At 36.2% G+C, this 25,545-nt stretch overlaps 1 protein-coding gene across 6 annotated transcripts in view; it reads left to right on the forward strand.

Annotated features, from left to right (window-relative positions):
• The window catches only part of LOC126973693 (proton channel OtopLc-like), a 51,491-nt gene that overhangs the window by 10,206 nt on the left and 15,740 nt on the right, over positions 1-25,545 (forward strand). For 5 of the 6 annotated variants that reach the window (XM_050821016.1, XM_050821017.1, XM_050821020.1 and 2 more), the window contains exons 2-5: positions 3,621-3,727; positions 16,353-16,514; positions 18,367-18,528; positions 23,894-24,008. In XM_050821016.1, coding sequence (XP_050676973.1) covers positions 3,621-3,727; positions 16,353-16,514; positions 18,367-18,528; positions 23,894-24,008 — 546 coding nt within the window. Of the gene's footprint in view, positions 1-3,267; positions 3,457-3,620; positions 3,728-16,352; positions 16,515-18,366; positions 18,529-23,893; positions 24,009-25,545 lie in introns of those variants that run through there. The other variant, XM_050821019.1, reaches the window with a different exon arrangement.

Here is a 25,545-nt window from a genome sequence, read left to right on the forward strand (position 1 = left end):
TATCCAAGTGTCGTGATCATGGAACGACTAATAATTTCATAAAATTGTTACAGATTCTAAAATCTATTTGCACAAACAGAACATGAATGACTCATTCGGTCGTGATTTTGTTAATTAGCAATTACTATTTGCAAATGACGAAGAACAATTATTTTTAAAACAGATATTAACATTTATTTTTAATTCACCAGTGAGTGCTTCTTTGCACAGGATGCCTACTAGATTACGGGTACCACAACGATGCCTTTTTCTGCCGTGAAGCAGTAATGTGTAAGCATTATTGTGTTCTATCTGAAGGGCTGGCCGTAGCTAGTGAAATTACTGAGCAAATGTGACTTAACATCTGTATGTGTCAAGGTGACAAGCGCAATTTTAGTGCCACTAGAATTTTTGGGTTTTTCAGTAATCCAGAGTCACCTTTTTGCTCTTAATAGTGATTTTCATTCTTATAACACTAGAAATAAGGGATTGATTTTAACTAATTCTAAAAGGTTACATAAGATACATAATAGCTTTAAGGGTAAATGTATACACTTTTATAATTAAATCCCAGCAACTGTTCAGGCATAATCTAAAAATAATTTAAATGTTTTATTAAAAATTGGCTCTGTCGTAAATCCTATTACTAGGCAGCTGAATATCTAAGTGATCGGACAGCCTGGGACAAAATTATGATTATTTCATAGCAAAAGCAATTACAGTGTAATATTGTATATTTCATTAAAAAGAGCGAAAAAATTAGAATGCTACCAGCATTCTTTTCTTCCGCTTCTTCCAAGTTTCTTGTGCCGCTTCTTCTCTCTCAGAGCGCCATTTGTTTCTGAAGCGTTAGTAGTGTCTAGTATATTAGAAATGACATCAATAAGAATCAATTTTGAGAAAATACATGCCTTTTACTGACGACACTACATTGTTATAGGCAGGACGTTTCAATTACCATCAGCTGAACGTCCTACTAGTCCCATACTAGTATGGGACTAGTTGGACGTTATCCTCCATTGTTATAAAAAAAAAATATAGAACATCGAGTATATTGTCGTGAACGAGTCAGGACTAGAGATGGGGTGTCGCCGCCGCATCCCGCAGCCAAACGGTAAACACTTCGCTGTAATCTCAAGATGAGAAAACTTTCAGTTCTCTTAATTCAGAAACTTATTCAACATCCTAACAACCTTAGAGAGGACCGCTTGTGCCCGCCGTAGCGCGGACACAACACAAACAAACTAACCCTACTGTTTTAATCTCCACTTCTATTGGATATCTACTTTAAAATATTATGCAGACATGAATATTGTTTGTTAATTAAATCCTACTGAAACTCTTTCTTAATTTATTTTTTATTTATTTTACGGAACAACAGAAGGAACATAATTATTATAAGAAATACATATTCGTATAATCTGCTATATATATTAAATTCTCGTGTCAAGTTATTTGTTCGCGATGAACTTCTAGTAATTTTGCAAGCTGTGTACAGTTTGGTCCAACACGAAAGATTGGATAGTTTTTAACCGAATTGCTCCAGGTTCTCAATTCCTCGGTATGTCCTTTTTTATGTTTGTTACCTTAAAACTTGAACCGATTTTGATAATTCTTTTTTTATTTAAAAGCTGGTGCATCCAGTGTGGTCCCATTGTAATTTAGTCCAGATCTGACAGTGGCATCCTTGAGAAAACCATAAAAGTCTAGATGCAAAAAGTATAGCAAAGTGGATGGTAAATTTACGAATACCTCAATATCGCGCCAACCGATTTTGATGATTCTTTTTTATTGGAAAGGATATACTTCAAAGATAGTATGGTGAGAGTTCGTTAGGTTCTGATTATGGAATCCATGACAAACAGAACTCTTCAATTCTTAGGAGCAAATTAACGATACTCGGCCGAATCTTTCTTATGCTATCCGGATATTTAAGTCATCTACCATGGTATACATGGAATAGACTACATATATATGATCAAGTAATTGTCGTAGTCGAATATGATGATCAATGGGACTCTTTAACGACTAAGGGTGCGATCTGTGGCAGAATTTTTTAACTGTCTGTTATCAAATTGCAAAACACTTACGTTCATTGCTGCATTGAAAAGTTTAGTATACACATATTTAGTTACAAATTGTTAGTTAGTGTACTTCAAATTCACCCAAAAAATCATATATTAAAAAAAATATCAAAACAAAACAACCGACTTCAAAAACACTATTCCAAAAAAATAGATATAATGTCCACTAAAAAGTGTAAAAATAATTGCATGTTTTTATACTATCTAATTAATTAATCTAATTCTAGTTACGATTATTATAATTTTTGGAGTCGGTGTCATCCAAGATAGGTTTGTAACTACATACATAGTTATAGGTGAGATGTGCTTGAGTCGTGAGGAGGCGAGAGCGGGTCGCGGCGGAAGGACACCGACTCCAAAAATAAACAAAAATAAAAATATGCAATTATTTTTATACTTTTTAGTGCACATTATATCTATTGTTTTGGAATAGTGTTGTTGAAGTCGGTTGTTATTTTTTTGTTAATTTTTTTTTATTACTTCGATTCGTGTAACTTAATATTTATTTATTTCTATAGCTGTATAAATAACTCTAAGAGAACTGACGCACAGTTTGACAGATCAGCTGTTACATTATTTAATTACAAGAACAGAGAAAAATAAAATCATTACTGTAATGATTGAACTTCTACAAACGTAATAACATAAAGAATTTAAATTTTGTTATGAAATTTTTTATTTAAGCATTTATTTTGGTGACACAGTTCACCAGCTAGTGATAATATAAGAAAACTAATGAATATTAGATCTAACTACTATTAAATCTAACAGTTTATTTATTTGACGTCATCAACCAACATCACTATAGTTTTAATCTCCTGTTATCTAATCATCACATGGTCTAACTAACAGTTTTACTAACTATCAATAAACTTTACGTCATTAAATCTTTCATGTCTTCATATAACGTACGTATTATTTGCAAAACATGCTGTAAGTCGCGTCAATTCCGAACAGCATCGAAACGCCATTACGATAAAACTCTCACGTCAAACTCAATATTGAACACGCATTTTAATCGATAGTTAGTATATCTTTGCATCGTATGAATTTCGAGATGGATAATCTTCTTGATATGCAACAGAGCTTAGCAGATTAGATAGCAATCTTTAAAACGCCCTAAGTAAACATCTGACACCTAATGCCATTGAAAACGTCCGTCTTTGTTTAGTAGTTAGTACGCACTTGGCAGTTGCTTCGAACGATACGCCTAATTTCACCGTGTATAGTCTTGTTATGAAAATGTTAGAGTAAAATTAAAACATTCGCTGCAAGCAATTCGAATGTGCCGTGTCATTTCAATTACCAACGCCGGGAGCTTCAGTATTTCGTTCGAGATTAGGGCAATGAAAAAATACTGTAGGAAAAAATCCAACAAACATTTAATAGACAGGTTGGTGGAAATTGCCTTCAATGTCTCATTCAAACGCATTTGCATAGTTTCGTTTAAAAAGCGATTGGAAATAAGTGTTTTGTCGAGTTTGGGTGGTGACGTAGATGTTTTTATGGATTGCTTTTGTTTTATTATAGATTATTTAACGAGGTGTACTTTTGCAGATGAGTCCGAGCAAGCGTAGTCCACTTTGCGATCTGAACGAGTCAGTGCGCCCCATTTGCACCGTAACCGACATGGATCCCGTTCAGGAAGAGAATGATAACGACAGGTAAGGGCTGCCCTTGTATTGATTTTTGGAGGAATCCAGATAATTATTAAGTTAATAGTTTTCATTGTGTTAAAATTTAAACGTATAGTTTTGAGTCCATAGATAACACACTTATGTTCTCAAACGAATCTTATTTATTATTTACTAGCTGATGCCCGCGACTTCGTTCACGTAGATAAAGGGTTTTTAAAAATAATAAAAAATTTGGGTATTGAATATTATCTCATGTCCTATTCGAGTTCCGGTTCCCGTTTTCGCTCCCGTTCCCAACATATTATATGAATCTTATTTCGAGGAAGATTGCTGTGGCAAGCTAAACCTTCTATTGGTATAGTTTCAGCTCATCGACGTGAATTTCGTGAACCATGGATTTTTCCGGAATAAAATGTAGCCTATATTCTTTCCCAAGCTCTTGTCTATCGCTGTACCCAATTTAATCACAAGCGGTTCAGTAGCTCCGGCATAAAAGCTTAAGAAACAAACTTACATTCACATTTATAATATTAGTAGGAATTTATTTTAATTAGACTTAACTTGAAACAAAATAATTATTATAATAATATTTACAATCGTACCTATGATTACATTAAATTAAAACTATCATTACGGCGAAGTGTACTAATAATACTGGCAGCATTTCCGCGTTGGATAGCTAGGCTGATCCGTTGATCAAAATAGCTGCCAGCGCTTGGGTTACTAGTAGCCCTATTGAGGCGCGTAGATAGTACTTTGCACATTCTCCGCGCCTCTGGGCCCTACGGGCCATGTGTCTCAACACCAAACGGCACACGGCACGGTAAGACTCACTGAGAACGACATATTTGCGACGCTTGCTCTCTTCGGCAGTCGAAGCAGCACCCCCAGCTAGATTTAGATAGTAACACCAACAACACAACATATACTATTATAATTTTAGTAAGTACATAAGGGATAGTACAATAAAACATGTCTTTACATATTGTGTAAACAGCATTTACAGTAACATTACAGAACAATTTAAACATGATAAATTAAAGAAATAAAGAGTTGAACAAAAATGATTATGATAAATTACTTAAAGTAGATTTCTATTCAAAAAGAGAGAAGTAGAAATATAACCACGACGATATAATTATTAATTTTTATATTTAACTTAAATAATAAAGATCTTAATATTGCAACGAAGTCGGGTTTAAATTAATATTAACCACATTAAATAAATATTAATCATACGTAAATATCTATGCTACCATTTTTAATCTTGACAACTTAATAAAATGGTATTTAAGAATTTTGCCCCAATTTTCGCACTATGTATGCTTCCGAGCAAGTTTCGGCTAGTATCTACACATATTATAATAAAATCTTAAGATATTTATTATTCAAACAAAACAAATCTTATAACTATATTTACAATACTACGACTTCGTAAAATTAAAACTGTCATTACGTGGAAGCGTACCAAGAATACTGGCAGCATTAGCGCATTGGATAGCTAGGCTGATCCGTTGACCGAAATAACTGCCAGCGCTTGGGTTTCCAGTAGCCTTATTGAGGCGCGAAGATAGTATTTTGAACATTCTCCGCGCCTCTGGACCCCACGGGCCAAGTGTCTCGACACCAAACGGCACAAAGATGTATGATTCACTGAGACCAACATATTTGCGACGCTTGCTGTCTTCGGCAGTCGAAGCAGCAGCCCTAGCACCAACTGACGTAACTTGGACATGAGAAGGAGCCAGAGTGTCGACGCAAGTAGCGTCCCACACCAGCGCCCTTCCCCGTGCCCCAGCCACCAGCGTCATTCCATCAGGGCACTTGGCATTTGGCTCTAAAACAGCTGGTATATTAAGAGCGGCAAATGCCTTATATGCCCAAATCTTAAGTGTATATAAAATATGGTCACGCTTAATACGATTTCTCCCTTAATACGCCATTTTTCGCCAGTCCCTGATTCGTCATCCCGTTTAATACGCCTAAAACGCCAACAACAGAAGAACCAGAACGTCTAATACTGCAGGGTATTCCTGGATATTCTTCCATTGATGACAATGTGGCACCCTACAGAATTCAATCAATTAAAGATCTTATTGTTAATGTGAATAACATTCAAAAAGAAGCCCTAAGTGAGAATGATAAAGTGGAGTCAACTCCGATTTTGTCAATCGCCCAAGCATTATCAGCTGTTAGTGATTTAATACGCCTTGCAGCATCTTTAAATCAAAGCGAAGACGCAATGGAAATGTTAAATTATGTTGAAAATCTTTTAATCTAATGCATCAAAATATTTCTGTCAAACCAATGTATTACATTCAATAACGAGATTAAAATTACACTATTTATTTAATTTAATTTATAAATCTATACTTTAATACCTACATATACGATATAAGAACATAATATTATTATGTAGTACTTTTTATTTCCCTATTCCGCATAATAAATACACTTTCTGCGAAGAGTAAGCAGAAAACACGCATTCAAGGTGTTTTTAGACCAGTTTTTTGGTGAAAATATAGCATTTCGAGTTATGAACACTACTTAATCCTTTTACACATATCTTTAAGTCTTATTTGTAGGTTGCTAATGCTTGCTGTTGGTCATAGTTAACACTCCAGAGCCTTTTTGAACTACCACTTTTCCTTGCAGTTAAACAAGTTTTTTGGCATGGCATGACGCATTTTTTTAGTACAACTCTCATAAAAGTTATTCTTATAGCTTGTACTTTATGTGTAGGTATCTTTATTCAGATTAGTAATGAATAACGAGGATTGTAAGCATATAAACTGTTTTCCACCCAAGAATTTTGAAAATATTGGCTTTATTACATAGATGGCGGCCGGAAGCCGTGAGCTCAAATCGCTCAAGGTCGCTGGCATTTAGTGTCGCCCGTTGTTGGTTGGGTCCCTGTAAAATCACCATAATCGGTTTTTGCTGTGATAGCTTTTCATTCAGACAAAAAACTAAACTCAATAAATTAAAAATACCTGATACTTATTTAAATACTTAATCATGTATGTCAGTGTGCCTCTGGTCAAAGGCCTCCCCTGTTCTTCTAAACTCTTCTTTATTTTCAATTAGTCTAGTAGAGGTTCTTCCAGCCGTTTTCACTCTTTCATCTTATCATTTTCTAATTTGCCTACCTCTGTTTCGTAGTTTTCCCACTGCACCAATAGATATCTACATGCAATACTTCGACGCAATAACAAAAATGTATAAGTCATTCGTTTAATAGCTTAATAACTCTAAAACTATAGTTAAGAAATAAAGTGATAGAAATGTAATTTGTCTAAATTTTATTCATAGCTGATAGTCAGACAGATAAAAAGTTAATTAAAGTTTTAAAACTTATTATGTTTTATTTTACCGCGTTCTAAAGGATCTTGTGAGATCAAATGCACAAGCAGTAAGAGTATAGGGGCCATAAATTAGCTTTTAGTTTTCAAGTGCATAGATACTTAAGGTATTTTTATTATCAGAAATGATTAAATGGTTTTAGCTTACGTTTCTCATAATGAAATTATAATAGTTATTATTCAAATAACTAATAAAAAAATCTATCAATTGACTACTGATAAAAAGTGGCAAGACAAGTGCGAAGTCACTTCATAGTAATGAAACGCCCTGCACATTACAACGCAGCGCCGCTCAGGAGTCTTGATTGAACATAAAATTCTCAGTGGCATCGCAATTGCGCTCGTCACTTTGAGACATATTATTATGATTACACAAATATAATTTGAAAATATTTTTTTTATGAACGATGCGGGACTCGAACCCGAAATTGTTTAGATTAACTAGAGCGACATCTCAAGCCAATTTCCTAATTTGCAAATATTGGGGTTGAGCAGGTTATCAACTGTAAATTAGATCCCATAGATCATAGGTTCTCAACGTGGGCGATAACCCCCCCTTGTGGGCGTTTGAGATTTTCGGGGGGGCAGTAAAAGACCCAGAGAAAATTAGTGGGCATTGAGATGGCGCAGATGGGGCGTGGGTAGATTAAAAAATATATTCTAAAAAAGACAAAAAAATACAGGCTAATCACGTACTAAAGTAAAATAAAAAAACATATTCTCAAAGTGGGCGGTGAGCAAAATAAGGTTGAGAAACTATGCTGTAGATGAAGCTACAACTTGAGAGATGATCATACAAGATTTTATCAACGATACGTCACTCGAACGGTTGGCTCAGTTAGAAGAGTGCTCGCGCAGAACGCGAGGGGTCGCGGGTTCGGGTCCCGCATCGTTCATAAAATTTTGTTTTAAGAATTGATTTGTACAATTAATCCCAGAAGTAAGTGTTTAAAAAACATAACAAAAAATATTATTATGATGTTAAGAGAGCCGTTATCGTCAACGTGAACAAGGTCGAAAAGCATGTTTTTTTATGAAAATACGGGATGAGACGAACATGACGTTCAGCTGATGGTAATTGATACGCCCTGCCCATTACAATGCAGTGCCGCTCAGGATTCTTGAAAAGCCCAATAATTCTGAGTGAGTCACCTTGAGGCATAAGTTGTTAAGTTTCATTTGCCCAGTAATTTCACTAGATACGTCGCCCTTGAGACCGAAACACAGTAATGCTTACACATTATTGTTTCACGGCAGAAATAGGCGCCGTTGTGGTACCCTTGTAATCTTGCCGGCGTCCTCTGCAAAGGAGCCTCCCACTGGTGTTTGGCATGTCGTTTCATCCAATGCATATCGCCTGTTGACGACAAGCAAGAGATAGCGATAACATTGAAATTGTGCAGAAAATAAAAAAAAAACTTTTTCCAGGAAATACGTGTTAGTTTCCTATTGTAAACTTTAGCTTCAATAGTTTTGAATCAAAGACAGTTTCAAAGTCAAACAAAAAGAGAAGCCATTTTTGTTCTTCTTTAAATTTATGAATGGGTGATCATCATAAGATCTCGTACCTCGGTCATATACACTACGATAGGTACCGTCTGCTGAAAACTATATTGATGGGGAGACTAACTGAAAACTATATAAATGAGAGGTGTTGGAAGAAGAAAGAAGAATGTGCTCATAAATACAAGGAAGTGGATAAAGAAAAGTTTAAAAAGCTGACTGCTGAACTCCAGTATTGGAGAGGCACTCGAAGAAGAAGAAGAACATCCTGCTTGTCTCGTCTCTTTCTGTCAATAAAAAAAATATAAACATCAACTTAGTGATATAATTAAAAGTTAATTATACATACATATTATAAACTAGCTGACCCGACAGACGTTATTCTATTCATAATGAAAAAAAACTCTTGCGGATGGAATTTTGGAAAATCCGTTCTTAGCTGACCTCTACTCGGTGAAAAGAATAGTCCTACCCAAAATTCAAGTCTTTAGCTCTAATGGTTCCAGAGATATCGTGATGACTGACTATATACGTGGAAATCTCTTATATATACATACAAGTGGACCCAACAGACGTTGTCCTGTACACACGTCTTAAATCTGAAAAATCGGTCCAGCCGTTATGAGGAGTTCACTAACATACACATGAGCAGGAGAATTATATTATATGGACGGAATTGAGAATCTAAACCAATCTCAAATTCACTGAAACAAACAAAAAAATCATCAAAATCGGTCCAGCCGTTTAGGAGGTAGTTTAATTGTGAATCTAAACTATTCGCGAATCCACCTGAAGACACACACCAATCTCAAATTCACTGGAACACACAAAAATATCATCAAAATCGGTCTAGCCGTTTAAGAGGTAGTTCAATTGTAAATCTAAACCGTCCTCGAATCCCCTTGAACTCACACAAAAAATTTCATCAAAATCGGTCCAGCCGTCTAGGAGGAGTTCAGTGACATACACACGCACACAAGAAATATATATATAAAGATATAGATGTAAGACCACAAAGCAAACTCACAAACAAAAATCACTGGTTGCATTTTTATATAAAATGTATCCCAACAAAAGCTAATATTTATAAATGGTATTTTACATTACGGTTCTTTAACTTTAAAAATATATAAATAAAATATTATATTTTCCATCGAAACGACGCGAACGGCTACAGTTTATCCAGGAAAAGATACACAACATTTACATTTTGGTTTATCTCCGTTATTCAAAGTAATCTAAATCCGTGTACCAAGTATAACACATCGGACTTGCGTTATAAAATTTAGTCTTTATTATTGTATTTTGAGATTCACAATTTTACTCGTACCAGTAATTGTCTAATAATAAAAAAATATTCTATCTGGCCACCTGCCTCTTTATAAGATACTTTATTATATTTTAGAGAGAACTCACGACCTAAAAAGTACAATATGCCAAATGGTTCCATAGTATCCTTCGTAGTAATCAAGTTAAAATAAAAACAGTTAAAAAAAACCCTTTCAAAAAATTAATATGAATATATCAATTCCTTATTGGCGATAGATGAAAAAGTTACATACATTAACAAAAATCTTGTGTTGCAAATTGAAAATGGAATAATTTCATCAAATTAAAGTATTGTAAACAAAATCTGGCCGTTTAAAGTAGGTAAAAATCGCGTCCAAATGAGTCGGTTACAAACAAACATACATACAGGTGAAGCTAATAAAAAGCGTGTAAAAATCACTCTTTAACAACTGTTACGTAATAGTATAGATATTACTTAATTAGTTGTAATCACGGACGAGTAAAATAAGAAGGACTCCGTGTCACCTTACATAACAGTGAGGCACCAATACAAGCCGGTAAAAGTGTATATACATAGCCCCACGCATACACTTACACTAATACAAGCCGATCGGCCGCCATTATGATATTTGCCATCGTCTGTCACAGATCAGTTAAGTCGCAATAAAATATTTTAAAAATGCCGTCGTGCGTTGTGAAAAAGTCTAAAACCAATACTATAAAAGTATTTGTGGATATATGATTATTTAAGGGAGAAAAAATTGTGTAACTAGTATCCCCCGTAACCGCACACACACCAGCATAAAGTGCTTCACTTGCTAATATCATGGCGCGGAGTCCTTCTTTTTTACTAGTCCGTGGATATAATATGGAGAGTGTTATAACACTCCATATTATATATATATGTGCTATAGCACCACTTCATTGCAGACACCTATAATGGTATACAAATGCCTCACGAATAAGATGTAAGAATTTCAAATGGATATAATTGTACAACCTCTATATCTAAAAGATGTTTTGTAAGAAATCCATAACTTCTATAACCCTTCTTCAAATTAAGCAATTAATATAGTATTTTCAAGCTTGAAGCTGCTTTAAGCGAATATTTATTGTAGACTAGCTGACCCGACAGACGTTGTTCTGTATATAATAAATAAAATAATGTATTAATATGAATTTGTCAATAATATATATCATTACATCAAAAATTACATCGTAAAATATGCACCTTGCTTTCGTAATGAAATTGTTTCACAGCAGAACTGTCAAACCGTGCGTCAATAAATTCTCTCAAAGAAATTATGTATGTACACATCAAAGGAAAAACAAATTTGTTGTTTTTATTTAATTTAGCAGCATTTTCCTATTTATTCACCTTTTAAACCTTCTCTGGACTTACACAAATAATTCAAGACCTTAATTTGCCAAATCAGTCCAGCCGTTCTCGAGTTTTAGCGAGACTAACGAACAGCAATTCATTTTTATATAATACTAGTGGACCCAACAGACGTTGTCTTGATATAGATTTTCCAAATAAGTTTTGAAAATTATAGAGCAATGTGTTGACAGTATAATCAACTAATTTGTTATATTGTTAAGTTTAGGATAGAATTGTTAAATTCATTCAGTTTATTTTGTGTGCAAATTTGCATGGATCACTCAGTATACTAAATATTTCATCTTATATAACCTTCAGGTTTATTATCTTTTAACCCTGGTACCGCTTGATCTATTCAGTAATGGTTAGTCATAAAAAGAATCTATCCAAAAAGATTTTAATGGCAAAGCGATTATGAAGAAATCCCTACTATCCCCACTAATATGATTAATGTAAATTTAAGTTTGTTTTTTACGCTTTCACGCCTAAACCACTCAACCGATGCAGCTTTGAAAAGGACTACTACTTTGGAAGGCTACCTTTTATTGCAAAAAAATAAATGGAGGGGTTGAAATAGGGGATGAAAGTTTGTATGGAAATTCGTCACTATCGAAGATGACTCTATAAAATTTTGGATTTACGTACATGACAAGAAGTAATTTATAAACATTCCTTCGAGCATTTTTGAAACTTAGACCTACATGGGGATGAAATAGGAGATTAAAGTTTGTTGGGAAATACTATTAAAGAGATTGTGTACAATGACAAGGGATATCCGCTGTATCGTAGAAGAGTGTGTGAGAAGTTTCCTAACAAAAATAATTCTGCCCATAGTAACTATACCACGCGGACGAAGTCGCGGGCAAAAGCTAGTTGCTCATAAAATTGTCTAGAAGACCACGGACTTCCTCGCCAGATCTTCCCAGAGAGAATAATATAAAAACGAAAAACATATCCGTTAAAAATTTCAATAAAACATATTGAAGTGAATCGCATACATACAATGGTGTCACTCTCTAGAAAATTTAATACTCACACTAAGTTATTTAAAACGTCTAGGCTTCTTTCAAATAATATTTTAATATACAGGGCGTTTCGAAGTGTGAAAAGGGATTTTCGATTCACAACAGAAGCAAAATCTACGGAAATATTTATGACATCTGATAGACCTCTTTGTGTCGTCTCCGAATATCCCTGCAACAGCTATACGTTTTTCGTATCTATAAATGCAGACAGAACGTTATTTACCTTAATACTTAATAGTACAAGTATCCACAGCTCGATTCTGCATGTACGAGTTTTTTTGATAAAACTAATTTTTAACCGACTTCAAAAAGGAGGAATTCTCAATTCGATCGGTATTATTTTATGTATGTGCACCACACCGATTTATGATCCGATTTACATGGTTCATCTTTCAGTTTTATGCAGAATGTTTGCCATTTAGTTCCGTAAGAGTTTGACATAGTTTGCCCGCGTAGTTTTCATTTTATGAGCATTTTTTATGAATATTTTTGTTTACGTGGATGATATAATTATTGTTGTGTTTTTAGGAGTTTTCATTTTTTTGGTTGATTATATTATATTACTATAAAGTATTAAACCGTGTCCCAATAATTGGGTCTTAGACTACCTCATTCATAGTTAACAAACGTTTTTCACGATATTCCAATGTCTCACAAGAATGTGACATAGAGTTCCGAACAGCATTTTTTCGGAGTCGATCCCTTTTTTCCATTCCTGTTTCTTGGATCCATATTGTTTAAGGCACCAAATGTAGTAGCAGGTACCTACACTCGCCACGCGTGACTTTGAGTGGGATAGCTTCGTCTAGAACAAAACAACCCAAGCGGTCAGGCACCGACTTAAACCCTATCAATAGGTAGTTTTTGTCAAGTTTGCATAAGAGGTGTATTAAATAAAAAATTTATTAAGTTATTTTATACATTTAATTTTTGAGGTCGGTTATTTTAAACGTAGTTTTTTTTTAAATTAATGTTTAGGGAGTATCAATGTATTAGCGATATGTTGCTTATAAAAATTGGCCGCAAGTACCTGTAATTTGTTTTAGTATAATTAATTTTCTGGTGTTAATTGCACTTAAATATTTTTTTAATAAATTGTACGTCATTTTAAAGGAAATTAAGTCAAGAATTGAAAAACATATGGTTGCCAGCACTCAGTCAGCAACAACATAACTGAATACTTCTCAGCTAGATAGCCTAGATAGCCTATAATACTATGCCTCATGAGCTATCACATATTACACAAATAATTATAAATAAATAATAGTTAAAAAAAACTAAAAAGCACGCTTTATATAAAATTCAACTAAAAAATAGAAAATAAATTTAAATTGAAAGTAATGTAAAAAAATATATTTTATTGTAAAAAAAAGCGTGGGGTGCTTTTTAAGATATTATTAAAATAATAATTATTCTATACCCCACGCTTTTTTTTACAGTAAAATATATTTTTTCACACTATTTTCAATTTAAATTTATTTTCTATTTTTAGTTGAATTTTATATAAAGCGTGCTTTTTAGTTTTTTTTTAACTATTATTTATTTTTCATTTTTTAGTTAAATTTGTGTAATATCATCGGTCCTCGATAAATCTACAAAGTTTGAACGAAATCTAGCCGTTTAAAGTGGGTCAAAATCGCGCCCAAAGAAGTCGGTTACAAACATACATACAAACATACAGGTGAAGCTAATATAAAGCATATAAAATACAACTATTTATTCCAGAGTTGAGCGCAGAAACTCTTCATCTTTATACTTTTAGTATAAATATGAAGTAATAAATTAGGGGATACGTATTTAAATTCGATAAACTTAATTACACGCCTCAGAAGCGAAGCGTCGAAATAACACTCTATTCTTGACATGTCAAAAAAAGCAGTTATCTCGAAACCGATATTGATTTTTTTATTATTTATATCGCTCTAAAAGGTTAATATGAGTGCACTTATATCAAATCAAATACTCTGTGAGGTAAATAAAGTATAATGCAATGTATTCAATATATATATAGGGGCCCAGAGGCGCGGAGAATGTTCATAATACTATCTTCGCGCCTCAATAAGGCTACTGGAAACCCAAGCGCTGGCAGCTATCTCGGTCAACGGAACAGCCTAGCTATCCAACGCGGTAATGCTGCCAGTATTCTTGGTACGCTTTCACGTAATGATAGTTTTAATTTTATGTAGTCATAGTATTGTAAATCTATACTTATTATTATTAATATTATAAAGCTGCAGTGTTTGTTTGTTTGTTTGAACGCGCTAATCTCTGGTACTACTGATCCGATTTGAATGATTCTTACAGTGTTGGGTAGTCCATTTATCGAGGAAGGCTATAGGCTATGTTTTTTTTTTTCAAAATTAGGGATCCGTAATAAAATTGCTATTTTGTAATACAAGGTGTAAAATCGAAAACCTATTTTTGCGTGCGCTGCAAAAACTATTGAAAATAGAACAAAATGATGTACAGGCTATAATATAGGCAATATTTTATTACTTAAAAAACTATCGCGTGAATTATACTTTATATGGCAAAACAACGTTTGCCGGGTCAGCTAGTAAAGTTATAAGATTTGTTTTGTTTGAATAAATTTCAATATTCAATTATTCTGTTTAACATAGTTTATAATAACATTAAAGTAATTTTTATGGACGTTCTTGTGTATATAGGTAGGTAGATGTGTGGCAGGGAAATTGGTCAAATAAATTATCGTACTGGATTTTTTTTATTGCCTTTTTGTTACACACTGCGGCCGTTCTTAATTAGTATGAACAATTCAATTCACTGTCGTGTAATTTTATAACATTATTTATAAAAAAGCGGCCAAGTGCGAGTCGGACTCGCCCATGAAGGGTTCCGTAGCAGCAAGTATCATAATATAAAAGTTCTTGTAGTTCGTTGTATGTTTGATCGATGTTTTAATAATAGTGTATTTTTGTTTCAAATAAGTTATTGATAATACGATTTATGACGTATTAAAATAAAAACTACTTACTAGATCTCGTTCAAACCAATTTTCGGTGGATGTTTGCATGGTAATATTAACATGGTAATATGTACATCATATATTTTTTTTAGTTTTATCATTCTCTTATTTTAGAAGTTACTGGGGGGGGGGGACATTTTACCACTTTAGAAGTGTCTCTCACGCAAACTATTCTGTTTAGAAAAAAAAATGATATTTGATACCTCGATATCATTTTTGAAGACCTATCCATAAATACCTACATGTATGGGTCTGATGAAAAACAAAGTTGTAAGTATGTGGAAACCCCAAAACTTATTGTTTTATTTTTCTATTTTTGTGTGACAATCTTAACGCGGTTTACAGAATACATCTACTCACCAAGTTTCAACAGTATAATAGTTCTTATAGTTTCGAAAAAGAGTGGCATACGGACGGACAGACAGACATGACGAATATAATAAGGGTTCCGTTTTTGCCATTTGGCTACGGAACCCTAAAAACGATATTTTTTATAACTGACGTCGAATATACTTGTTACAATATTGTGTCAACAAGTTTGTCAAAACTTCAACAATTCCACACAGTTATGAGTTTGCGATGGACTTTATGATATTAGATGTTTTTTGTCACAATCAAGTTATATTTTGTATCTATATGTCTGTCTATATATTTTATAATAGTATTTTTCCTAATATTGCGGATAATGAGATAATGACGTGTGCAATTTTGGATTTTCCAAACTTTTTGTGTGATATTAATAAACTCAGTAAAATTATTCCAAATTTGAAACATTTTCGGCCTTACAAATAAACCTGAGAATATATAAAATGTTGACTATATCGCTGATAACACTGTCAATACAATGATAATCCTGAAGTTTACTGAATGTCACACAGCCTTGCAAATAAACTCGGGAAACGTTTAAGGTCCGAGCAGCAAAATGTCGATTTGCAAACATTTTGCATGTTCTTGGTTTGTTCTCAGATATAACTTTATACCAAGTTTATTAGTAAAGCCGTTTGTCTTTCTCTTACCTTTGTCACGACAGAATAACATGACAGAGAGAAGTAATTTTAAACTTGGAGTTCATATTGTGGTTATTAATATAACGGTTTGTTTTTAGTGACGAGTCTTCGTATTCAGATGTGGCGCGACTCCGGGAGCGGACCCGAGCGATGCTGGCGCCAACAGTGGAGCCACTCGTACAGAACTCACATTCGCAGCCGAACAGTCGGAGAATGTCGAGCGATATAGACGCCAAAATTGCTGCTAATTTGAATACGAGGTATTATTGTTAATTATATATATTATACACTAGCTGAATTGACAGACGCTGTTCTGTCAATAGAAAGAAAATATGGTGTATGTATTCGGGAATAATGTGGTCTAAAGGCAACGTAAATGTCACACCCATGTTTCACCTGATTCCTGCCGCCGAATTCCACCTTCGCACGACACGCCTCAAGTTAGGATATCATCCCCACCATCTGGATGTGTGGCGGTCTTCCACTGTGCGCTTTTCAAGGGGCTTTCTTTAACGTACTACAAAGCTGTGGAATGAGCTTCCTTGTGCGGTGTTTCCGGGACGTAACGACATGGGTAACTTCAAAAAAAGCGGGTACACCTCCCTTAAAGGCTTGTAATTCCTCTGGTGTTGCACGAGAATGTAGGCGGTGGTGATCACTTAACACCAGTTGACCCGTACGCTCGTTTTTTTTCCATAAAAAAATGTGTTATCATTCTAATTAGTTAAAAATGAAACAAAAACGTATTTCTGAAGATCATACCTTTCAACTACCATTCCTTGTTTGTAGTAGGCAAGACGGTGAGGGAGAAGGGGCGTATCCCATCAAGAAAAGCGATTACTTCTAAGATACAATATACATTTAAAATGGTGTAAAAGAGTAAACTATTCTAACTTATTAATACCGTATTTGTGTATCTTAACAAAAAATGTACTAAGCCTTCCTCGAGTCCACAGAAAATCAGTACAGTACCTACTTTTTAGTATATTGCGAACAGAGCGACAAACAGATGCGGACTTATTAATGTATAAGCATATTCTCTGTACTAACAATGACAGTACAATATTGTATATTTTATCAAAAGGAGCGCAAACAAATTCTGGGAGAGTTTCTTGCGCCTTTTCTTCTCCCCCGGAACGCCATTTGTTTCCGAAGCAGTGGTAGTGTTTGGAGTGACATCAAAAATAATTCTGAAGGAATCAATTATGAGAAAATTAATGACTTTTTATCCCACTTTTTTTAGCTTAGATCATTTATACGTCTAGATAGAGTCTCTTGCTGCTAGACAAGCGATAAAAACAGGCCAGACTTATTACTTTAGTGTGCGTGAGCTTTTTTGTAATGAAAATAAGAGTCGAGACATTCAGCTGATGGTAATTGATACGCCCTGCCCATTAGCTCAGCTCAGCATTATTGAAAAGCCCAAAAATTCTGAGCGGCACTACAACTGCGCTCGTTACCTTGAGACATAAGATGTTATGTCTCATTTGCCCAGAAATTTCACTAGCTACGGTGCCCTTAAGACCGGAACACAGTAATGCTTACATATTACTGATTCACAACAGAAATAGGCGCCGTTGTGGTACCCATAATCTAGCCGGCATCCTGTGCAACCTCCACTGGTGCAGCTACGTCTTGCACTCGCGATTTGTATGTCACTTTGTGTTAGTGAGCGTGCATTGCTGATATATAAATATAAAAATATATAATTAAAATAAACGTTAACTTTTTTCGACGTTTTCACGCTTCCACAGTCTATCTAGAAGTATGAATGGATCCTGAAAAACGTTCCAAGCCACAAACACCACATTTTAAGGAATTTGTGTTTAAAGTTTAATAAACATGAGTGTATTCCATACATGTGAGTCGGGCTACTAATTCATGATGTCATTTAAAGAGTGACAGTAGGGCTTCCATTTTTTGTCAGTCCCTTAATATGAATCACGTGACCAGTTTTGTGTTCTTAACTCAATTTCGACATGATTGTGGTTTGGAACGGTTTCTGGAATTACGTCCAAATGATTTAAGATATTTCGGCCCTGTTGCGAGTGTCATTAACCGATTCAGTGACAGTTGGAACAGTATATGTCAAAGCTGTTTTCTTCTATACAGGCGTCCTTCAGCAATCATAGCGGCGTTTCGTAGACCGTCGCAGGCGCTTGCTCTCTGTGCGGCCACTCAACGCCGGTTCCTCTCGGAACTGTCTCCTCACTCACGAACCTCCGTGGCTTCGGCGCACGAAACGCCGCCTTCATCAGCTGAGATACTGGGACAGTAAGTCACTTTTAAAATGTTTTAAATGATAATTAACACCCAATTAACATATTGTGATTAAACATAAACTAAAAGAAAAAAAAATATCTTTGAACTTAATTTTTGTACATTTGAAATCACGATTCAGCAAATTCTAATTGCTAGGCTGCGCGGAGACCTATTCCACAATACTGTTATTAGAAGTGGGAGAGTCACGCTGCCGTCTTATGACGTCAGCACAATCGGGCCAGACTCGTCCGGGTTAATTACCACACTCGCACAGAATACCGGCGTGAAGTAGCGGCCTAGTGCCGCTATGTTTCGCATAGGTTAGTGTCGAGGACCGGAGGCCATCCCTTCCCCCCCCCCCCCACACAAATTATGAGAGCGGTCCGTAAACAGATATTACCCCAGGAGGGTACCAGCTTTACCAGAGCCGGAGAATCCCTCCCCGAGCACTCTCGCTCGGGCCGCCCTTCGTATTCTGGGGTGGGCACAGAACCGCGCATAACCGAGGACAAACGAGGCAGTAACACCACGGCACCCCGCTCCACGCTCAACGTGGACTTTTGCAATATCAGGGGAATTCACTCCAATTTAATCGCCGTCCACCACCACCTTGAGACGGCGCAGCCGGCCTTGTGTTTCTTTACGGAGACGCAGATATCTCGACCTAGCGATACGTCATATTTAACGTACCCCGGGTACAAAATTGAGCACAACTTTTTGCCTCATGCCGGGGTATGTGTGTACGTTAGGGAGGATATCTGCTGTCGCCGTCTCGGCAATTTTGAGGGTAGGGACCTGTCTACTCTCTGGCTCCGCGTAGATTTAGACGACCGCGTCCGTATCTATGCGTGTGTCTACAGGTCCCATAGTGGTAACGCAGAAACCGATCATCTCATGGGCTGCGTTCAAGCAGCAATTGACGTGGTGCTTGCACAGATCCCCTCCGCTGAAATCGTGGTCTTGAGTGATTTCAACGGGCACAATGCCGAATGGCTTGGATCACGTACCACAGACTACGCAGGGCGATCTGTGCATAATTTTGCATTGGCGTATGGTCTGTCCCAATTGGTTGAGTCGCCAACGCGGCTCCCGGATGTGGATAGCCACATGCCGTCCTTATTAGATCTTCTGCTGACTACACATCCCGATGGTTACCAGGTCTTTGTCGACGCCCCTCTCGGAACGTCCGACCATTGCCTGGTCAGGAGTGTAGTGCCTATCCGACGCCAACGTCGCAGACCACCAGCGACCCGCCGCGTTTGGCACTACAAGTCAGCAGATTGGGATAGGATGCGTTCCTTTTTTGCATCCTACCCTTGGGGCAAGGTTTGTTTCCCTTCGGATGATCCTAGTGCCTGCGCCATTGCAGTAGGCGATGTGATACTGCAGGGCATGGATATTTTAATACCAAGCTCTGTAGTACCGATCGGTGGCAGATCACAGCCCTGGTTCGATACGTCAGTTAAAGCAGCATCTGACTGCAAAAAACAGGCGTATCGAACTTGGGTTGCGGCGCTGGTTACAAAGGATCCGAACTGCAAAGTTCTTAAGAGGAAATATAACCGTGCCTCCAGATTTTTTAAGCGGCAAATCGCCCGTGCGAAGTCTAAGCACGTCGTCAAAATAAACCACTAAAAAAAACCCCATTTGTTGTATCACCGCTCTTCGAGAACACTTCTCTTAAAGCCGCGCCTAGTATCGGAATACTGGGTCTCGAAATCTCGAGCGATTGCCAATTCCATGGCCATCTGGAGGGCAAAGCCAAATTGGCTTCGAAGAAGCTGGGCGTCATCAATAGAGCACGGCAATACTTCAAGCCGGCCCACATTCTAGCGCTCTACAAAGCGCAGGTCCGGCCACACATGGAGTATTGCTGTCATCTCTGGTCTGGTGCACCCCAGTATCTGCTCGATCCATTTGACCGCGTGCAACGTAGAGCAGCTCGAATTGTCGGGGACTCAGTGCTCTGTGAACGGCTGGATCACTTGGCGTTGCGTAGAGACGTCGCTTCATTGTGTGTCTTCTACCGCATTTATCACGGGGAGTGTTCCGAAGAGCTGTTTAACCTGATTCCTGCCGCCGAATTTCACCATCGCACGACACGCCACAAGTTAGGATATCATCCCCACCATCTGGATGTGTGGCGGTCCTCCACAGTGCGGTTTTCAAGAAGCTTTCTCCCTCGTACTACAAAGCTGTGGAATGAGCTTCCTTGTGCGGTGTTTCGGGGACGATACGACATGGGTACCTACAAAAAAAGCGCGTACACCTTCCTTAAAGGCCGGCAACGCTCTTGTGATTCCTCTGGTGTTGCAAGAGAATGTGGGCGGCGGTGATCACTTAACACCAGGTGACCCGTACGCTCGTTTGTCCTCCTATTCCATAAAAAAAAAAAAAAAAAAAAAAACTGTAACAGAACCAGGGGAGTGCATTGGTTTTCTAGCAAGGTAGGCAATGTAGATTTAAATCAAATCATCTTTATTTGCAAGATAAGGTAATAATAAGATGTTGTTGGCTTATAATTATCAGGTGCTCTTATCCTAACCCATAAGGCATGCAAACTTATAGTAGAATACATAGTCAGTTCACGTTTTAATTTCTGTAACAATTATAATATACTGTACTATACTAAAAAAGATATACATCCCAAGCAAACTTAAATGAACATCAATCATACAATAGTTATTATTTCATATGCTTATTCTTTTTAGTCTATTAACTAGTCGCAGTTGCGCTTTAGTCCGACAGTACTAGGTTTTGCGGAGTAAATATTGAAGTTGTATTATGCATATCGAATTTGCAATCTGGAGACTGCCTACCGTAGGTATTTAGTATCTAGCGTAAGGAAAAATTTTACGAGTGGGTGTTCAATAGTTTGGTATTAAATAACAAAACCAAATTAAACTGAAACAACTTTAACACTAGTACTATATTTATGTAGGTTCTTAACGAGGTAGGCACTGCCTAATTGCCTATATGGTATGCACGCCCCTGAATAGAACAGTACTTTAATTTCAAACAAGGGCATCCGAATCGACGCACGCACACAAACACACAATATATATAGTCGCTAAGCAATCTTGGGAAGACAAAACTATTGAGTTTCATTCCGTAGGCCGCTGTCCGCGTTAAATTAGGTGCACCGCACCGTCCGTGGTTTCAATCTATGGTATGTACCAGCCCTAGCGTTCCGCCCAGACGTAGGTATAAATTTCAAGGAGACCGTTACTGTTCTATCACTTGTATTGTGTCTATTTAGGGCTTTTATAATATAAATATAAAATTATAAATAATTGAGATAGAGATCCGGGAGTTGCAAGTCTTTATTAGAAATTTCATTTTATTTAAGGTTCTTTCTTCGAAATTCCCCAACTATTAACAGTTTTTGAGTTATTAACGAAATAAATACTATTTTTATTTCATCTTTATTTGCATTTTTTTATGTGCTAATACATAGTTTCGACACCTTTTTCTAGAATCGCCTCTAGAGGCGATTCCGAATCGAATAAGTTACCGTTCATATTTTTAAGTTTTATTAAGAATTAGCATGATTTAATAAATTTAAAAATTGTTGACTAGCCTATCTATATTGTAGTGTTAGCTTAAAACGTTACAATTTCTGGGAAATTCAAATACTTAAAAAGCGAGGTCAAGTATTGTAAGAGCGAATTTGGAGTAAAATATTGGTGATTTTTTTTATCTATTTTGAGACTTTAAAATCTTTTTCACCATTTAAACAACAATTTTAGTTGAAAGCCAGTATTATTTTTTTTTGCTAGCTGTACTAGCATAATTGTAATTACTTCCCTACATTTTAAAATCTTTTTCTCTAATGACTAGGCTCATATTAACTTATTAAATAGTTCAAATGAACAAGACACGTTGGACTATAATAAGTTGAATATCAGAGACCCATTTCGAGCAATACTCACCTGGATAACGTCACAGAGCGCGTATTGTACCGACAACAAAGAGAAACGCCTCACGTCAACACTATTCAAAACTACCCTTTATTTGTTAATAGACAGACGGCCCGACAATGCTTGCGAGTGTTGCCAGCGTTCGCAGTAAATGGTACACTGTAAATGTAATTAAAATATGAAATGTTCTCTATGTTTCTGTCCGCTCTCGATAAGCGGCGTATTAATTGATTTTTTTGCATATGGAATGTTACAAAATGAAATTCCATTATGTTGGTATATTGGAAATGTTACCATTTTTATTTTATTTAGCAGAAAGTTCTGAGGGCTGTAGTAAATTTAAACAGTTTGTTATTTTTAAGTGATATGCCTCACTTCTGGGATTAAATATACAAATTTGATTTGTCCGATGAACTATGCGGCATTCGAATCCACGCCTCTCGAGTTACGTTCCTGTGCTCTGTACTGTTAGATCCACATCATCATCATCATTTAGTCCAATTCTTCCCAATTAGTCGACAGAGTGCAACGTGGGCGCTATCCGACTTCAGTGATGGTTTGGTGAGGTATTAGCTATGAAGGAGTGTCTGAGCCATACTTTTGTGAAAAAGGTATCAAAATATCGGCACAAGTGTATCAAGATATCATGCTTGAGAAGGTATAGATAGTAGGTACTTTGTTAAAGAAACTTGTTTAATTTACGTGGTAGCTATTTTAGAATTCGAATTTCTTATCATAGCGGCAATATTTATTACATTCTCTGTCAAAATTTCAGCTGTCTAACTATTGCGGCTTATAATATACACGGATCAAAGAGGATGTAAATACTACGTAATAAGATTTAATTCCACCTTCGCACGACACGCCACAAGTTAGGATATCATCCCCACCATCTGGATGTGTGGCGGTCCTCCACAGTGCGGTTTACATGGAGCTTTCTTTCACGTACTACAAAGATACGACATGGGTACCTTCAAAAAAAGCGCGTACACCATCGTTAAAGGCCGGCAACGCTCCTGTGATTCCTCTGGTGTTGCAAGAGATTGTGGGCGGCGGTGATCACATAACAACAGGTGACCCGTACGCTCGTTTGTCCTCCTATTCCATAAAAAAAAATAGTGTAGTATGAAACGTGTATTCATTTGACATAAGTTTGAAATAGTAGTAGTTACTGTGTGGCGATTGGCGACGAAGTATAATCCGGCTAAGTATGAAAGCGAACAGTTGCTTAAAACATAATGGATTTCGGCTATCTCCGTTTTTTACAAGATTATATCCGTCATCTGTCAATCTATCAAAGAGTGCACGTTTCATACTAATGGCGTGAATCGCATTTTTCTTTCGCTTGGCTGAAACGGATGGCCGTTGGTAACCCTTTGAGTACAGATGTTAAAAACAATATTTAAAACAGAGATTTATCGTCCGATATAATTTTAATAAATAATTATTAATTTTAGCGACGCATTAAGCAAAGCGTTGTCAGCACTGTACGCGAAGCTGCTGGTTGTACTCGGTCTGGCATTCCCCGTGACGGAAGTCATTACAAATGGAGTGGCGGACACATACTATCAGGTAAACCATGCTCCTGCAACACCTCGATGTCTCACGACCTCGCAATTTGTAAAAAACTGTGTGTGTACTTATGTGGGCACGCAAGAAGATACTTCTTTAAGGTAAAAAAGAAAAATTCTTAAAAAAATATTCCTCGTGTTATTTTATTATGAAACAACAATATTGTAATTAAGATATATTACATTATATACAATATGTTATGTTTTTAAAGTGATAACCCTCACTTTTAGGATTTGAATGAATGAATTTTCAAATTTAATTTGTGTATTAATCCTAGAAGTGAGGGTTATAACTTTAAAAACATAACAAATTGTTTAGATTTGCAAGAGCGACATCTCAAGTCAATATCCTAATATGCAAATACTGGGGTTGAGGAGGTTATCAACTGTAAAGTAGATCCTGTAGATGAAGCCACAACCTGAACCAAGCAAACAAGATTTTATGATGATACGTCACTTGCACGGAACGCGAGAGGTTCCTGGGTTCGAGCCCCGCATCGTTAATAAAATTTTGTTTTCAAATTTTATTTGTACATTACATACAACCAATAAAAATATTATTATACCGCTTAATTTAGTTAAATAACGTTTATTTTAAATATCATTAAATTATTTTTATACAATTATAAAAATAGTTTTTTTTCTATTTTACTACTATAGGTACTTATTGAAATTTATTTAATTCTCGTCCAATGATTGTGGTTCAGTAGACATATGAGTAACAAGAGGCTTGGCAGCTAAAGTATGAAGATTTAGTTGATCAGCTTACGTGAGGGTTGCGAATTTGCGTGACGGTGTGCGCGCGCATCGTATAATTTCACTCTGATATTTTTAATTTTTACGCCAAAAGAATAATATCTTCATATTTTCATGCTCCGCACAGACACTTGGTTGAAAAATCTGCTGGCTAAACCAATCTGACTTAAGGTTTCGGTGTAAAGGGCGCCGTAGCTAGTGAAATTACTGGGCAAAAGAGACTTAACATCATTATGTCTCAAATGACGAGCGCAATTGTAGTGCCGCTCAGAATTTTTCGGGTTTTTCAAGCCTCCTAAGCGGCACTACATTGTAATGGGCAGGTCGTATCACATACCATCAGCTGAACGTCCTGCTCGTCTCGTCCCTGATTTCCATAAATAAAGCCTCTTGTAATAATAAAATATAACCATAGCTCACTGTATGTAAATGTTGGCATAACAGTTCGAATCTCAAGTCAATCCACACGATATATTTTACAGTTGATACTCTGGGCAATCTCAATAATAGTTATTATTAGTTAGTCATGTTAGGAAATTGACTTGAGATGTCGCTCTTTCAGATCCAAACGATTTTTATTGGGACGATGCACTATCAAATCTGCATCTACAGAGAAAAGTGGCTATCAACTTAGGAATAAAAAAAAGTGTGTGTATACTTATGTATGCACGCAAGAAGTTATACATCGTTGACGTAACAAAATAAATCCTTAAAATTATTTATTCGTCGTGCTATTCTACGTTTGGAGAAAGAACAATACTGTAAAAATCGTGAATTAAACC

Source organism: Leptidea sinapis, chromosome 30, assembly GCF_905404315.1.
Source record: "Leptidea sinapis chromosome 30, ilLepSina1.1, whole genome shotgun sequence".
Taxonomy (NCBI): domain Eukaryota; kingdom Metazoa; phylum Arthropoda; class Insecta; order Lepidoptera; family Pieridae; genus Leptidea; species Leptidea sinapis.